Below are 18,672 nucleotides of genomic sequence, written 5' to 3'. Positions count from 1 at the left end.
GAAAGTGAGAAAGAGAAAGAAAAGTGAGAAAGAGAAAGTGAGAAAGAGAAAGAAAAGTGAGAAAGAGAAAGTGAGAAAGAGAAAGAAAAGTGAGAAAGAGAAAGTGAGAAAGAGAAAGTGAGAAAGAGAAAGTGAGAAAGAGAAAGAAAAGTGAGAAAGAAAGAGAAAGTGAGAAAGTGAGAAAGAGAAAGTGAGAAAGAGAAAGAAAAGTGAGAAAGAGAAAGTGAAAGTGAGAAAGAGAAAGTGAGAAAGAAAGAGAAAGTGAGAAAGAGAAAGAAAAGTGAGAAAGTGAAAGTGAGAAAGAAAGAGAAAGTGAGAAAGAGAAAGAAAAGTGAGAAAGAGAAAGTGAGAAAGAGAAAGTGAGAAAGAGAAAGAAAAGTGAGAAAGAGAAAGAGAAAGTGAGAAAGAGAAAGTGAGAAAGAGAAAGTGAGAAACAGAAACAGAAAGAGAAAGTGAGAAAGAGAAAGTGAGAAACAGAAAGAGAAAGAGAGAAAGAGAAAGTGAGAAACAGAAAGAGAGAAAGAGAAAGTGAGAAGGCCTAATAAGCTGCTGGATATAAGTCATCATCGGAACACATTAACAGAGGATGAGATGTGAGGAGGAGGAGGAGTGCCCGAGGGATTGGAAAGCTTCAAAGCCATCCTCCAGGCACGGATGGAGAAAATGGATCAAAACAAGAAAGCTAAACACATTCTAGTCAGCGCCTTTGTTCCATCTAGATCTATGTGCTATTAAAATAAGCAGTCTCTCTCTTCACGTTCCCTGTTACACAACCGAGAGAGACATACCATTCACCGGCAGAGAGAGACATACCATTCACCAGCAGAGAGAGACATACCATTCACCAGCAGAGAGAGACATACCATTCACCAGCAGAGAGAGACATACCATTCACCAGCAGAGAGAGACATACCATTCACCAGCAGAGAGATACATACCATTCACCAGCAGAGAGAGACATACCATTCACCAGCAGAGAGAGACATACCATTCACCAGCAGAGAGAGAGACATAACATTCCCAAGGGCAGACCAAACAGAGGGCATATTGGGTGTTCACGAACCCCTCTGACAACATTGAACAGGAACTAGCCAAGAGTACAAGACCAATAGTGTGCCTATGTAGAGATCCTTCTAGTGCCTCATATCCCTGACCAAGTTAACCCCTCCTCATTTGGGCCTAATCAAACCATTCATACCGAATGGAAGCCTCTTCTAATCAGAAAACGAATCATAGCATTAGCAGACGTTTGTTTTTCCTGTTAAAGTGTAATCGAAAGGATTACACATTCAATTTAAGAGATTAACCTCATATCTCCTGTGAAACGTAACACATCGATAAACATTTACAATGATCCTAGCAAGGCGGAATTGCAGGAAATGAATCCTGTCATCGGGAAGTTCCCCTGACCTGGCCAGTCACTCCAATGGGATGAGCGCTATATCCACCAGACAACAGTCATAGATGTCTAGACGTTTTAATTAATGCACTGTATTTGAAACGAGAGCCATGTAGATAGTGGGCTTAAGAAAACATGACATGTGTTTAGTTTTTTTTTTTTTAAATGGCGTCATGTCCAAATACCATTGACATGACATTGTCTGTTTTCTTCGCAGAAAGGCCTTATCCTGGGATGACTGACGTGGGTTTGTTTGACATACTATCCCTCCACACAGCCCAACATCTGCTTATTGCCCGGACATGTGCTCCAGACGTGTCCTAAAGCATGTAGTGCTGCTAACCTGACCACAGATGTTCATGTTCCAGTTCCAGCGAAACAACAATCCCTCACCATATTGCGACGTTGGCTGAGGAAGAAAAAAAAAGAGTAGCAAGTGTTGTCGACCATGCTTGAATGGAGATGTGTGAAAAGGCTTTGGAAACAGTCTCACAATATAGCAGGCCTAGATAACACGTTGTCTGACACGACACATGCATATTGTGTCACATTAGAAATGTCTAGTGAAAGGCATGAGCTGGCGTACACCCAGAAACAGTTACTAGAGGTGCTGACTAACGAAGAGTACACTGTAGGCTATACAAATAAGAGAGTTACACTCTTTATACAAGCTCCCAGTCATTTCGACATCACATTGCCTTCTTCGAACATTAGAAAATGTCTCCACAAGTATTTCAGATTGTTTTATTTTCAATTAGGCATGAATGATGTATCTGCCGATACAGGGAAACACTTCATGGGGATAGGTTGAAGCCGTCAGCAGAATCAGCCTGTTCATAGAACATATTTCAAGAGAAGAAGTAGAATAGCATCTGATGACAAGGTTCAAATCTCCAATTTATACCTGGGTCCTAAATATGCAAATAGCCAAGGCTAATGATCTCTGTAACAGTTTAGTTCTGCCAGCCAAATCCAAGCCTCTCGAGGCCGCGAGCCATCCATTTTCCACCAACTGCAATGTCAGCTCACTCACCACTTTATAACACTGAGCCCATTTTCCCACTACCCTCGTTCCAACCTTCTGTCCAGATTAAAAGGCTGTGTTAACTTAAAACAATACATTTCGTGGATGTTCAAAACAGCTTTTATAAAGGACAGTATATTTCTTAAGGGCAATTTTGCTTTGAACCCATTCCAACTTTTGATGAGTCAGATGGCACAGTTTCGGACCACACATCACTCCTCACTGAAGTGTGGAAATAGGCTGAAAAATAGAGAATATCTCGACAAAATGTCAAAACCTAATCTTATAAAGGTTTTTGGTGAACAGGACAAATTTGATTCAAATATTCAAACGATTTGAGGAGGAGACCAACATGCTTTTCACATTCTGTGTGACCTTCCAATGCTACGCCGTCTCTGCTCAAGCCTCATCAATTCCCCTCTACAATTGGCTGATGGGGGTCATTATGTTCCAGGAAACACTGAGAAATGACTTCCCTTTAAGGGTAAACAAATGAAAAGCCCAGACTAACGCAGAGCAGGGTGACCATGGATGGCCTAGTGATGGCCTGTGCTTTCAAGTTGCAGGAAAAGGGATAGTTAAATGTTTCTTCATTGAAGGGAGATGACACTGAAAGGACAAAATGGCAGTTCTGGCTGAGATCCAATCCAGGGACTATCTAGTTGACTGCCTTTGTATCTTGTTTAAGACATCATCTGATATTTGTTCTTGCCGTTATTGTGTACCCTTGTAATAACGGAAACTGTCTGTCTGTGCATGTCAAGGTTATCCACAGTCACGATTGTTACCCCTGGGAATCTGGCGACTGAACACCCTCTCAGTAGGCAATTCCATTACCGCACTGCACAGTATGGAGATCATCACTCATGGTGCCAAAAAATGCCTTCGCAAAACAGTAGGGCTCCTTGAAACCAGAGAGAACTGGCTCCAAATTGGAGGTGTTCAGATAACAATGCAGTCAAGGTGAGTTAATAATAGTCCATGCAAAACAAATGTAATGAATAAACACACTGTCCTAAGAGACATTCCTGATGCAACATAAAGTCATTCCCTTTACGTATTGTATACAGTTCCTGCCTGCACCTTGTTCCTATTGAATATTATAGTAGCACCAGAGCACACCGTCTACTGGTATGATAATTAGTTGGTAACCATGTAACTATGATAATAATGGCAATCAAAATTCATCTCATGATAGGTTTAAGGTAACAGCCTGATATTTAGCTACGTTGAGAAGCCAGAGACCAAGTCACACACAACCTTGCAGAGCTTAGAGGACCATAGAAATAGAACACTGAAAACATTCTATAAAATGCCAAGAAATAACCCACTCTGAACTTGAAGAGAAATCCTCTCCATTACAGTGGAGGTCAAACACACATTTCGCCCAGAGAGTAGAATAACACTGCAAATACACATTAGTAATATCAAACTGCTCGACCGCAAACGTTAGCCCCCAAAACCTAATTAGCATCCAAATGAGATAGCTGAAAGCAACCAGCTAATCACTGTAAATAGATGCCAAGGGCGGAAGGAGTAGCAGGGGCATGCTGGTTTAGGAAAGGGCCTTTTTAGTGCCGCAACCCTCAACAAAACTCTTACTGCGAGAATTTTTAGTACATACATTCATTTTTCATAGTGAGTCTGTAAGGGAGTTTAACTCCGCATTCCATTAGACCAGGGTTCCTCTTGCCACCCCTACCAACCCCTACCGACCCCTGCCGAGTATCTAGTGGGCATATGTGGTTGAAATGCCGTCATTACAACCACTTTTGCCCGCTGGGTAGGTGGGTACAAATGTCTCCAACACACCTGAAGGTGATTAGGTTAAAATCCTTCACATTCCACTGCAAAACTGAGTAATACCCAGCAAAAACTGAAGTATACTCATTATTTCGCTGTTTACCCTAGCCTGTTTGCCAACCGAGAGACTTTATGTGAGAAAGACAGGACAAAACAGTTATTTCAAGAGGACAGACCATTATTTCAAGAGGACAGACCGCTATATCAAGTTGCCATTGTGTGACTTTAAAAATAGGATCAGAAAATGGAGGAGACATTACATCAATAGAAATGAACACCAGGAATTAATTTGCACTTTAGTCTGATGCAGTTAACACAATTTACCAGAGTACAGCGAAATCCTAAACTGTGGCACAATAAAGAACTTGGATATGTACAAGGGGCCAACAGAGATGAAGCACGTCAAAGCTGAGAATCCAGTATGTTCTCGTAGATATCAGATGTGCTCAAGTGTCGCTAACCTTAGCCAGCCAATCAAATCTATCGTGTGTGTCACAGTAGGCCTAACGTGATTAGAGAATGAGACCTGAAATGACAAGATACTGCAGACCAGGGTAACATATCACCTGCCGCTGCCAGCAACAGAATATAAAATATACAATGAGTGAATGATTCAGTCTCCTAGCTGTCCACGTCAAACAGGGCTAACTAGCGGTGATTAGCATAGACGGCTTCCAGGGGTTCCCACCGCTTGTCATTGCTGGGCTAACGCCTCAGTCAAGAGGTGGCTGACATGGCCCTTTTCTCTCCATTGGCAGCCGTTCAGAGAAGTACTACTGGCTAATTGAAAGAAGTGATTGAGTGGTCGCTTTAAACTGGCCCACATACTGATCACTCTTGCAACGTCGCAAAATTGTGTGTGAGTGGAGAGGAGAGGATGAGACTTGGAGCCAGCGTGACATCGAGCATTTACCTGTCTGCGATATTAATGGCCCCGGGATTTTCTCTTCGATCAGTCAGAAGTTGATCAACGTCAGTGTTTTTTGGCGAGACTGGCAAACCGGCGGAGTGAGAAAAGGCGGAGCACATAAGTTGCTCTAGCGCAGAACAGACTGTACGTGCTTTGGGCAAGTTACACCGTTTGCACAGTCAGCATTTATAACCTGTATTTCAACATCTTGTGACGACTTAAAATGTTATAACATGCTGCAATATGTATCTGGATACCACAACTAGTAAAACGTGTTTTAAAATCAAACTCTTAAATGTTCAGACTTACCTGTGTTGGTGAATCTGTAAAACAGCTTACAATAAAGGCCCTTTTAGCTTGGATTGGTTGTTTCATGGAAAATGGTCTGCAGTACCATTAAACTGAAACGTCAGGTTAGAAATGGCAGCTGCCCCCTATTGACTAAAATGCCAGTGAGGAGCATGGACAAGCACAAGGTGAAGAGCTCGCTCTCCCTCAGAGCAACTCGGTGTCAGGTCAGAATCCTCTGATGTGGCTCTATGACGAGTGGACCAAGCCACCTAGAGGACCCCCCCCCCCCCCCCCCCCTTAGAGGACCCTAACCCCACCTAGAGGACCCTAACCCCACCTAACCCCACCTAGAGGACCCTAACCCCACCTAACCCCACCTAGAGGACCCTAACCCCACCTAACCCCACCTAGAGGACCCTAACCCCACCTAACCCCACCTAGAGGACCCTAACCCCACCTAATCCCACCTAGAGGACCCTAATCCCACCTAGAGGACCCTAACCCCACCTAGAGGACCCTAACCCCACCTAGGGGACCCTAACCCCACCTAGGGGACCCTAACCCCCACATCATCTCCACTCTGGGCCTGAGGAGGGACACCTCAATGCTACTCATTCAGTTACAAAGCCCCCAATGAACACAACACGCACATTTTCACATACTACCTCTGCAATTAGCTGTCATGAAGCAATAATGTCAACATTTTAAGGTTAAACGTTGTATATGAATGGGCTTACCGCGGAGGAGCGTCACGTTACCGACGGTGCTGGTTTTTCCCAGGTTGTTGATGGCTTCGCATGTGTAGGAGCCAGCGTGTGCATCAGTGGTTTTCTTGAAGTGGAGCTCAGAGACTTTCCCTCTGCAGGAGACAGAGACATTTGGGACCAGAGTCTTCCATCTACTCTACATACAGTGCATAGTGGCCTGAGATGGACACTCTATTAAAAGAACTCAGATGATATGAAATCAGTTCAAATTTGAAACCATTCCTGGGTTTAATGTGTTGATACTGAGAAACTAAGGAGTTACTCTCCATTCAGTATTAAATGGTGGGTCTTGTTTATTCCACGTGAAAATGACACTATCTAGGATTCAATTGACTGTTGACCAGGGCCTGTATTCTTAAAGCCTCTCAGAGTAGGAGTGCTGATCTAGGTTCCGTTTTGCATTTTAGATCATAACAAATACGATTATGTGGACAGATGGGACCTGATCCTAGATCAGCACTCTAACTTTGAGAGGCTTTATGAATACGGGCCCTTTTTTGTTGGAATGATATGAGCCTCTCATCTTCTAAACAAGCATATGGCAGAGAGGTGATGGGGCAGGTGTCCAGCCCCCGTCAGATGCCACCAGAGGCGTGCTGGAGACTAGAGGTGGCTGTGGGGGTGGGTGTAAATAACATTCACGCCGCCTCGGCGAGAACCAAAAGAGTCGTGCAAGCTACCAAGTCATGAATCATTCCCCGCTCCAACTGTCAGCCAGATTCTGCATATGTCACAAATAAACAGCTTCTAATCGGATGAAATTACAATTTTGAAGGACAGGGCAATAAGTCTTAGAAACGTATTAAGAACTCAAGACTTCTAACGGACTGACGAGGAGGTACTTACTCTTTCTTTCTTTTTAACTTGGTGTCTTTCAGTTTGTTCTTGCCGCCGCCGATCTCAACCCCCTCCTTGTACCACTTCAATTTGGGGGACGGGTTCCCTGCTCCGAGCTCGCACTTCAAGAATGTCTTCATCCCCTCCACGACCTCCACACTCTTCATCTCCTTCAGCTTGGGCTCAGCTGCAACACAGAACCAGGTCAACAGTCATACAGCAGCAGTTAGTACAGCAGGTCAAAACAGGTTCCCTTCATGTCTAAGTGAGGCAGAATGGGTAGCACCGTTCTCCTAAAAAAAATAACAGGTTCCCTTCATGTCTAAGTGAGGCAGAATGGGTAGCACCGTTCTCCTAAAAAAATAACAGGTTCCCTTCATGTCTAAGTGAGGCAGAATGGGTAGCACCGTTCTCCTAAAAAAAATAACTGGTTCCCTTCATGTCTAAGTGAGGCAGAATGGGTAGCACTGTTCTCCTTCATGTCTGAGTGAGGCAGAATGGGTAGCACCGTTCTCCTTTAAAAAAAATAAACATTACAAAAAAAACAGGTTCACTTCACTTCTAACGACACCGTAGTACCAGTAGGAAAGATTTTCAAAATAGCAAAAACATACACATTGATGGGCAGCCTACCGTAGGATTTAATTTGTTATTGTCATTGGAGGGGTGTAACCTCCCTGGGTGGGGTGGGGTGGGGGGGGGGGGGGGGGGGGGGTAACCTCCCTGGGTGGAGGGGGGGTAACCTCCCTGGGTGTGTTTGAGCCTTGGCCGGCCAACTGAGCTTTGAAAGCCCAAATCCTATTACATCTGTCAGTCATCAGTCCATCAGTTCCCCCCCCCCCCCCCCCTAACTCTGCCACCGCAGCTGAAAAGAATCCTTGGGGAACACTACCTTTCTGCCCAATGAGGTAATTTCTGGATAATATTTATATCCATTTATAGGGACCCATTTAAGCTCAAGAGCACCCCCAGAGGCAAACGTTTTGAAAATTAGGCCTAGTCAATGTGCAGTACAAAACATCACTTGTTAGTAGGAGATTTAGAAATCAATGTTTGGGCCTGCCAAAGAAAGGTGGTATTACTCGATTGTCACAATCCCAAGGTATTCAAAAACAGCAGCAGAAGACCACCACTCCATCATGGGGAAGGATATTCATCTGGAATAACCTTTGCTAATCCTGCCAACCCACTGTTCTGTTCACCGCCATTCACCAACAGTATTCATTCATTAATGAAACAGCAGCAGAAAAATCCCAACAATGCTTATTCAAAGAAAACTATGTGAAATGGGACACCAGAACTTGTATCTGAGTAATGGTTCGTCAATGCAGCTGTCAAAGAGAGTAATTACTAAGGAATTAGGCTAATGCAGGGAAAGATGCCTCGCCACCCACTGACTGATGCCTCGCCACCCACTGACTGATGCCTCGCCACCCACTGCTCGACTGACTCAAAGAAAACTTTTACTCGTCGGAATTCATTGTAATTTATTTGTATTTTATGCAGCATTGTTGAGAGTGAACTTGCAAGTAAGCATTTCATTGCACTGTGTACCAGAGCTCTGTTATCAGACCCTAGCCTATCATTATACATTGGGTTAGGGCCAGGTAAGGCCTGTTTTTTCATCAATAACTAGGGCAGGGCTCGGCTATCGCTAAATTGATCACTAACATTTTGAAGCTGAGCCATTTGCTCGTGCTCTGCTGCGCAGTACAGTCATATCTGACTAAGATCATAACATGGTGTCAGAAGTGCGTCGACCTCGTCAAATATAAAACAGGAGAGATTTCACCGGGGGGAAAAAAATCAGTGAGTTTAGAGTGACGATAAGTAGCTAACAGCTAACTGCTCTCTCGTGTCTCGACATTGAGCAGAGCAGCCCAAGCAGATCCGTTGCTATGGATACTCACAGACCCAGAGCTGCCATGAACAGGGTGCATGCAGAGCGAGCAGCGTGCAGGGACATAGTGACAGACAGAGAGGAGCAGCTAATGGATTTACTAACAGAGGAAGTTCTCTCTGATTTCAGGCAGAGCCGGGCCTTAAATTTGGCAGACGCAATCGGGCCTGACTAGGGCCTGAGCGTCGCGGGCCAGGGTAGGGTAGGGTCTGAACGTCGCAGGCCTGGGTAGGGTAGGGTCTGAACGTCGCAGGCCTGGGTAGGGTAGGGTCTGAGCGTCGCAGGCCTGGGTAGGGTAGGGTCTGAGCGTAGCAGACCTGGGTAGGGTAGGGTTTGAACGTCGCGGAGCTGGGTAGGGTAGGGTCTGAACGTCGCGGACCTGGGTAGGGTAGGGTTTGAACGTTGCGGGCCTGGGTAGGGTTTCATGCCCGTTCAGGGCTCTCCTGTGTACCATATGTGTCCTGTGCATGTGACAAATTAACTTGACTTGGCAGTCAATGATGCGTGGTTGTGTACGCGCATGCACAGGTGTGTTTTGTTTTTTTGAAGGGTGGTATGATTGCAAGAAACCAGAAATCATCCCTAAAAGCCATGCCACAGCTTTGACATCCTCCAAATTGTTTCAGAATTCCATACTATTGTGCGATACCAAAGTGAATCTGTGAACCAAGTGTCAAAAGTGACCCAAATAAACAACATACTATAAGTGTATTTTACCCCCAATTTCGATCTTGTCTCATCGCTGCAACTCCCCAATGGGCTCGGGAGGCGAAGGTCGAGTCATGTGTCCTCCGAAACATGACCCGCCAAAACCGCAAGAAACAACACCCGCCCAACCCGGAAGCCAGCCGCACCAATGTGTCAGAGGAAATACCGTTCACCTGACAACTGAGGTCAGCCTGCAGGCGCCCGGCCCGCCACAAGGAGTCGCTAGAGCGCAATGAGCCAAGTAAAGCCCCCCCGGCCAAACCCTCCCCTAACCCGGACGACCCTGGGCCAAACCCTCCCCTAACCCGGACGACGCTGGGCCAAACCCTCCCCTAACCCGGACGACGCTGGGCCAAACCCTCCCCTAACCCGGACGACGCTGGGCCAAACCCTCCCCTAACCCGGACGACGCTGGGCCAAACCCTCCCCTAACCCGAACGACGCTGGGCCAAACCCTCCCCTAACCCGAACGACACTGGGCCAAACCCTCCCCTAACCCGGACGACGCTGGGCCAAACCCTCCCCTAACCCGGACGACGCTGGGCCAAACCCTCCCCTAACCCGGACGACGCTGGGCCAAACCCTCCCCTAACCCAGACGACGCTGGGCCAAACCCTCCCCTAACCCGGACGACGCTGGGCCAAACCCTCCCCTAACCCGGACGACGCTGTGCCAATTGTGCGCTGCCCTATGGGACTCTCGATCACGGCCGGTTGTGATACAGCCCGGGATCGAACCCGGCTCTGTAGTGACGCCTCTTGCACTGCGATGTAGTGCCTTAGACCGCTGCGCCACTCGGGAGGCCCTATGGATACCTTTTTTAATCAATCAATGGTTTGTTGGTATTTACAAACTTACACCATTAACTACAGTATGTGCACCATCATGTAACACACACAAACATGGAACTCTGTCGGGCTCATATTCCCATCGAACATGAATGAAGAGGTATTGGTTAAATCACTAGTTGCACTCAGACTATGCCAATATTTGAGCAGGTGTAAGGTATTTGATATTGTTAGGCAAGGAATTCAGTCTTGACATAACACCCCATACCTCAACGACGTCTAATGCACACTAGAGCGACAGTTTTGAACACAGAGTTCATGTAAAACATTCATTTGGTTCTGCTTGTTGCGGTTGATCCAATGCTCAGTGAGACCTCCTGCGGTTAAACCTCTGGATAGTCTCTGAGGCAATTCATTGTAAGTGATGTAGAAAAACCATTTAGCAATAGCTAACTAGCGCCTGCAGGAACTTAAATCTGCAGTAATCAAATAAACGTTTTATCAACCAATCTCTTTTAGCCAATTTGAACAAGTCAACATGTAAAATAAAAAGTTACTCTTGCATAGTTGAGGATGCTAGTTTACTATTCAAGAGACTTAACTTGCCAGAAGTTGACATTTTACAAAAATATGTGCATCAATGTAAATTCATATTAGAGAGCAAAACTCTCAATCCAAATGTTTGACTGAATCTCATCCATGGTTACAAACTCCAGGTGTTCTTTGAAGGAACAGATAATTGACACAGGTACGTTACGAGAGCTCTCTGGAGACACTGGACACAGAACCGCTGCGATCTCTCTGGGCTGGGTTAAACTTAAACCCCATTCATTTCTGGGCAGATCTGTCATTATTACACAACTGTTGCTCAACCCCAACAGAGCTCACAGCACCTGAACTGGGCAAAGCTTGAGGAAATCACACAAGGGTTTCCCACCTAAATCAGTGTGTGTGTGTGTGTTCATTCATTCATGGCCTCCCTTTTGTTTGCTGTGGGGAAACTCCCTTTGTCAGAGCAGCTATACTTTCACTTCCTTAATGATCATTTTAGAAGAGCAGGAGCCCAACCCAAACGGAACCTTCCCTATAAAAGAAAATATTTAATCTGATAAGAAATGAGATGGAATTCATTGAGTAAGGGAGGAAAAGTAATTCTAGCCCTCTTGAAAAACAAGAAACATGAGCCCTTTCGTGTCAAGGTGTTGACACTAACTTCTCAACATTCCCAACTGTTGAAAAGCTTAGACAAAAGCTCTATTCTCACAGGTAACCTAACAACTAAAAAATGACTGTGGACTTTAACATTCTCATGATGGTTACGCCTGTGAAAATAGACAAACATCTAAAGAGACACTGGCGAGGAAGAGGCTGACAGAAATACCTGGAATACAGCGCATTACTGAAAGAAAATATGACCTCAGACAAAACAATACTGTACACGTAGTTGCATATTTGAGCGCTTCTCGTTTCAGCCTAATCCTCTTAGTGGTGCAACTTGGGACCAACAGAGGCACGGCTCTGTGAGTCATGACTGTACTAGGGAGAGGGGCCAGTGGGCTAATACTTTAGCCTACATTTCTATAACTGTTAGCGCACTATTACATTTAATTTCAGGAGAGTCGATTAATAAGCAACAGTCATACAACTAATAAAATGAGCCATAAGATCTTTATACCTGGTTCTAACACGCACCCTTTGTCCTGATCTTGTCCACATTCTGATTGTGCCAACATTTTTAGACAGGTGGAGACGATTAAAATAAAGTGACACATTGTGATCTGATTGTGAGGTAGTTAGAACTAAACAGAACTAGACAATCATTTGTGCAAGGTGTGATATCCCTCGTAAACAGTTTGGGTTAATGTTCCTATCCACCCAGTGAGGCCAGCAGGCTGGTTTTCTTTCATCGGTATATACTGTATGTAACTTATGAATTTTGTATTGTCAATTTGTTGTCTACTGTATTTAAACGCCACATTAAACAGGTACGAGATACTGCAACTACATTTCCCCATGGGGACAATAAAGCCAGTGAACCAGGCATGCATTATGTCTGGATATTAATCAAGTGTAAACAGATCTGGATGGTCAAACAATTTAAATTATCATTATACCTCACTCAAATCATTGACAGGTAGCATCATTGACTTATGGCATCAGTAATTGTCACACCAAAAAATAGATCAAACATATTTTGAAAGAATATCTGTCAAATAATTTGCATACAGGGAGGCACCAACTTAATCTGGTCACAATGCAGACAGTGGACAAATGAGAGATGTTACATGTCGGATACAAAAAGGCATGACAGGCCTGACTGAAACAGAACATTTGTAAGTCAACTTTCCAAATGTCGACAAATCGAAATACACTAGACAAGGTGGGAGTTTTTGTGTCGGTAAAATGTACTAAACGAGAAATGTTGTGTGGTCCTCCCACTACGACTCGTTGTCTGGAAAGCAAGCAGTTTATTAGGCTACAGATGAAATAGGTTATGAACTTCACAGGGTGGTGAAAGTGAAAGGGGATACCTAGTCAGTTGCACAACTGAAATTTGTCTTCCGCTTTTAACCCAACCCCTCTTAATCAGAGCGGTGCGGGGGACTGCCTTAATCGACATCATCGGCGCCCGGGGGTTAACTGCCTTGCTCAAGGGCAGAACGGCAGATTTTTCCACCTTGGCGGCTCGCGGATTCAAACCAGTGACCTTTCGGTTACTGGCCGAACGCTCTTAACCGCTAGACTACCTGCATCCCCAAGGTGATCAGTTTGATGCTCCTTTCTAATAAATATTGGGGTCTTATTCTGGTGACATGATCATCGATACTTGGCTGCCGTTTGACAAATAAAAATAATCTAGCTCTTTGTCCGTAACAATCTCATCATGTAGGCTCTACCCACATATATGCGAGCTGTTGTCTAGAGCGCACATGCCAGTGCCAGAGTGGGCACACTGGCAACATAACGCACCAGAAAACCATCAGTAGAGGGGAAAATGGAAACATAACGCACCAGAAAACCATCAGTAGAGGGGAAAATGGCAACATAACGCACCAGAAAACCATCAGTAGAGGGGAAAATGGCAACATAACGCACCAGAAAACCATCAGTAGAGGGGAAAATGGCAACATAACGCACCAGAAAACCATCAGTAGAGGGGAAAATGCGATGGAAACCCATTTAACTTCTATTCGGTACACGGGAATTTAATGCAAAAAGGTATTTTTATGTGCACTACGTCATGCACAGTCTTTTATCCGCAACAAGTCAATTTGATGGAAACATCTCTGGTGGGAAAATGTTTTTATGCCGATTTTTGAATATTCGCATGAAAGTCTGTTGCCAGTTTGATGGAAATCTATCTAGAATTAAAGATTTTTTGGAGGAGGAAGATGCAATCATCTGTCCTGTAAAATAAATGTCATAAGAACATCTATGTTCATACTTTGTCAATGACACAGCACTAACATTTCAGAAACCAGCACCAAGCCAAACAACATGGACAGAGTTCATTAAACATCTATTTTCCATTCATATTCTGCCTGAAAATGAACCTTGTGGCTATAAAAGCACATAGAGGGAGCAAAACTGCAAGGGGGATAACTTAATTTATGCCCATCTCTTTGTTTGCTCAGGGTCGGGACACCGCTAAGTCCTGGCCAGCCTTTTCAGCTGTTTCCCCATGTCATGGAGGAGCTCCCTTTGGGGGAACTCCTCCGCGTTTTTTCAAACCGCAAATTTACACGGATCAGTCAACATTCCAAGCCATGCTACGCCAGTAAGGGAGGAATTCCATGATCTAATACTGTGTTCCAGACAAGAGTTGAGAGGTCTGGACATCGCCAGACTTCTTGACCAGGAGACCCAGGACTATTGTGACTGGCTTGGTAACTTCAGAGTAACTTTTGGTCTAATTCTCTATAATTTCTTTAAAAAGATATGGCAGATGTTATGGTCTTCAAAGTCATTCTGGTAGAGAGGAGAGCGACCATACAGTAAGATGGGCCCAACCCCATTGCCATTGTCAATCATTTCAAAGCATGTTTGTGTGCTAATTTATATATCAGACAATGCAGCATATTTTCACAGTTTTCAAACAGAAGAGTTTTGCTGGGGATGTGCTTGATTGCACCGCTGTCAGTAATTATGATGCATCGCTGTTCAGTACAGAAATGAGACGGCCATTGGACTACTGATGGCATTCCTGTATTTTATTGCAGTGCTGAACACATTGACCAGAATTCTCTCTATGCTGTATTTGGCCAGGAAAAATTCAAAGGTGTATTGAATTGAAATGAATTGAACAATGCATTGTCAAAGGCCTCAAGCAAACACAATGCTTTTGTACTATGCCTCTACCTGTACGTTCAGCCTACTGTGCATGTTGATCACAGGACAAATAACTTGATTAATAGCATGATATATATCACAGTGGAATCTGCTTTGACAATGTACAATATTCACTCTCAATGGCAAAAACCACAGTTAGGCCATCTATCAATATGGGCACAGATTTTAGTCTGGCGTTTTCAAATCCAATGCACTCCATTTTGCATCATATTGACAGAAGATCTATGAATTTGTACAAATAAAACTATCAATAAAAGCAGCATAGGTCTGGCTGTAACTGAGCTTTGCAAAAACGGACCCAACACCTGTCAAATAGGAAGTTCCCCAAAGACCCCCAAATTATTCCACATCTGCCACCAAATGGACACTGCCACAAGCAGGAAACTCAACAACAGGGATCAAAGCTGGGTAAGGTTGTGTTTCAAACCCAAGATATTTCCACTCCTGATGTTAGCCGACGTTTTAGCTATGAAAGTGTCCCGTATTAACAATGATCTGTCCTAGATATTACAATTCTGAGAAATTGAACTCCCACGGCTGACAGTTAAAGAAAGCCATGGATAGAAGCAACTTGTTTGCATAAATTATTTGCATTTTTGACTTTTTAAAGTTCACGTAACTACAGTTTATCAGGAACACCAGGAATTTAAAACGGGTTGCACCTGTCAAATCACAGGACTGTGATATAAACGACTCTTGATGGGCGCCTACTTTACTATTCAAATTCTTCTATAAGTACATTGCAATGCCAAAAATAAATAAACTATCTTTAACTTGATAAAAATCTATGCACTTAAATAAGAAAGAATCTATGAGAAGTTTAGCTAAAGTTTCACTAAATTGTGTCTCACGTGCGCCAAGAAGACAATGTTTTCGGCTTAATTTGGTTATGAAAGGAACAACAATTTTATCTGACCAAACTTACTGTAGTCACCATTTAGTCAAAGCAAATAATTTATCTTCGAATAATGCAAAAGTGTGTTTCCATTAGACGTAATAAAATAGTGAGTGTTTCATGGACTAAAAGTCCGTAGGCATGTTTTCAACTCGTGGCCTTGAGTTAAAGTTACCCTCACTCACCCAAACACCTGTAGCACTCACCTCGACTTTCACCTTCACAAATACCGGGTTTGAATAGATACATAATAGCGATAACTTTCCGTTAGCCTACTTTTGCTAATAAATTATTTCGTATTTAAAAAATCAAAGTAATGACAGTTTACCTTGTGGAGAGTTGTCCGTTGGTGTCTCTTTTTTATCTTTCTTATTACCTGTACCCTTTTTATTTCCACCTCTCTGCCTTTCTTTCCCTTGTTTCTGGTCAGACATGTCTTATTCTGTGTAGTAAATAAATTCCTTGAATAAAACTAATGCCGAAGTATTCTCCAAGTGTCGTCTGCCTGCAGTTCTCCCGTGACTTAATGAATTCAAAGTCCTATGAGCGGAGATGGGGCTTGTGTTTCTCCAGTCAACTCTGGAATAGTTCGTATGCAACAAAGTTTACATCTGTATCTTGGTTAACTGTAAATGGGAGGAGCGTAAATACACGCTAAACGACGCCTTCTGATTTAGTATGCTGGTATGCTTTAGTATGCTGGTAAAAAGTATTTCGGGAAGGAATTCATCTATTTCCCACTCCTACAATTGGCTACATAGTCTGAAGTGCATCTGCCATGTGCCAGATGTAAAGCATGTTGTCATGTTATTTTATTTTCTAACATTTGCTTTGTAAGTAGGTCTACCTCTGACAATTAAAAACGGTTGGTCATCTGTATAGGTTAGCAAAGGCTATACTATTCAAAAGCGATGATTCTGTAATATTGTTCGATTATCTGATAAAATAGCCGTTTCATTTCCTTCGAAGACCAATAGCCTAACCTAAGAGCAAACTACAATTTTCCAGTCCAATGGATATATGACAACCACTGACACAGTGTAGCATTATAACTTATCACCTGACACCGTGTACATTATACAGACCACACTAGACACTAAACCTTCTAATCACATGATAGATAGTTCGCTGAACTACCTGCGCTATATTTCACCTCCCTTTCACCCACTACAGCCCTAGCAGCTGATACACGTGAAGGAACCACTTCAAGTTGACAGACCAGACATTGAACTCTGATTGTCTACTCTACACACCTTAAAACCACTTTAGCCCACTGAGCTGAAGCTAACAAGTCGTTAGGTCCCAGACAAAGTTAGGCTACTCATTATACGAGTGTACTGTAGTCCTATATTTTGAATCGTTGTTAAAAGTGTTTATCCCAGCATTAGTAAGTAGTAAGGCCAGACAGTTAGACAATATCATGCCGGTTGCCATAACTTCAATTTCCTGATCTTTAACAACAGGTTAAGTCATGCCTAGGAAGTTGGATATCATTATGTGGGCATTGGGTGGTCTATAGTGCTACCACTTTGGTCGCATATGCTCCTAAATATTTTTGCTGTGCTACCTGGAATTTTAATATGGGAGCACCAGTGCCCCTAGAAAAAAAATCACCAAGATGATAACATTTAGTGGAACAGAAGGAAAGGAAAAGGAAGAGCTTCTTCAGGTATTTGAGCTTCAAAAGTAACTAGGATTCATATAGGCCCAATGTGGGCTACATCTAAAATCTATTTTATTGTGCTTCTTAACCCTATATTTTGTAATTGCTGGCAATTCTTATAATTAATACCTCAAATATTTGTCATTGTGCTCCTAAGTTTCTTCATGTTCTCCTACTTTTTTCAACTTAGGAGCACATGTGCTCCATGTAAAAATAATTCTGTACTTTTCCACATTTGCGTCACATTTTCTATAGGGTCATAGGATGACGGTGTGTTTCCTATAGGGTCATAGGATGACGGTAGCTTTCCTATAGGGTCATAGGATGACGGAGGCTTTCCTATAGGGTCATAGGATGACGGTAGCTTTCCTATAGGGTCATAGGATGACGGTAGCTTTCCTATAGGGTCATAGGATGACGGAGGCTTTGACACCACGTACTACCAATTTAGAAATACACATTCCTGGTGACGAGTATAGTTTATGTTCCAACTGTTTTAGTCAGTACCGTCCTCCTGCTTGTGTGACAGAGGGTTTCCTTAGTGGTTGCTGGAGCATTCTCAACCACATGTCTGTACAGAGAAAAACCCTACAGATCACACTTACATTCTGATTGTAGTACTGTCCTTAATAAACTGACATAGCTTGTATCAGTCCATATTCAATATGAATTGCTATCTTGAGATGGAACTGGGTGAATATTGGCCATATACAGTGCCTTCAGAAAGTATTCATACCCCTTGACTTATTCCACATTTTGTTGTCTTACAGCCTGAATTCTACACACAATACTCCATAATGACAAAGTGAAAACATGTTTTTAGAAATGTTTGCACATTTATAGAAAATTATATACAGAAATATCTCATTAACATAAGTATTAACACCCCTGAGTCAATACACGTTAGAATCACCGTTGGCAGCGATTACAGCAGTGAGTCTTTCTGGGTAAGTCTCTAAGAGCTTTGCACACCTGGATTGTGCAATATTTGCACATTATTCTTTTAGAAATTATTCAAGCTCTGTCAAGTTGGTTGTTGATCATTGCTAGACAGCCATTTTCAAGTCTTGCCATAGATTTTCAAGCCAATTTCAGTCAAAACTGTAACTAGGCCACTCAGGAACATTCAATGTCGTCTTGGTAAGAAACTCCAGTGTAGATTTGGCCTTGTGTTTTAAGTTATTGACCTGCTGAAAGGTGAATTGGTCTCCCGGTGTCTGTTGGAAAGCAGACAACACTAGGTGTTCCTCTAAGATTTTGCCTGTGCTTAGCTCTATTCCATTTGTTTTTATCCCAAAAATCACCCTTGCCGATGACAAGCATACCCATAACATGAT

The 18,672-nt window shown here is 43.3% G+C and overlaps 1 protein-coding gene across 6 annotated transcripts in view; it reads right to left on the bottom strand.

Moving 5' to 3' along the window:
* The window catches only part of nrg1 (neuregulin 1), a 148,333-nt gene that overhangs the window by 56,748 nt on the left and 72,913 nt on the right, over positions 1-18,672 (bottom strand). For 4 of the 6 annotated variants that reach the window (XM_084159532.1, XM_084159533.1, XM_084159534.1 and 1 more), the window contains exons 2-3: positions 7,041-7,218; positions 6,165-6,286 (exon numbers count right to left, since the gene is read on the bottom strand). In XM_084159532.1, coding sequence (XP_084015658.1) covers positions 6,165-6,286; positions 7,041-7,218 — 300 coding nt within the window. Of the gene's footprint in view, positions 1-6,164; positions 6,287-7,040; positions 7,219-16,000; positions 16,270-18,672 lie in introns of those variants that run through there. The other 2 variants (XM_084159536.1, XM_084159537.1) reach the window with 2 other exon arrangements.

This window comes from Coregonus lavaretus (genome assembly GCF_964263955.1).
Source record: "Coregonus lavaretus genome assembly, chromosome: 4".
NCBI classification, from domain to species: domain Eukaryota; kingdom Metazoa; phylum Chordata; class Actinopteri; order Salmoniformes; family Salmonidae; genus Coregonus; species Coregonus lavaretus.
The sequence above is the reverse complement of the archived record's forward strand: the minus strand, read 5'-3'. Positions and strand labels throughout refer to the sequence as shown.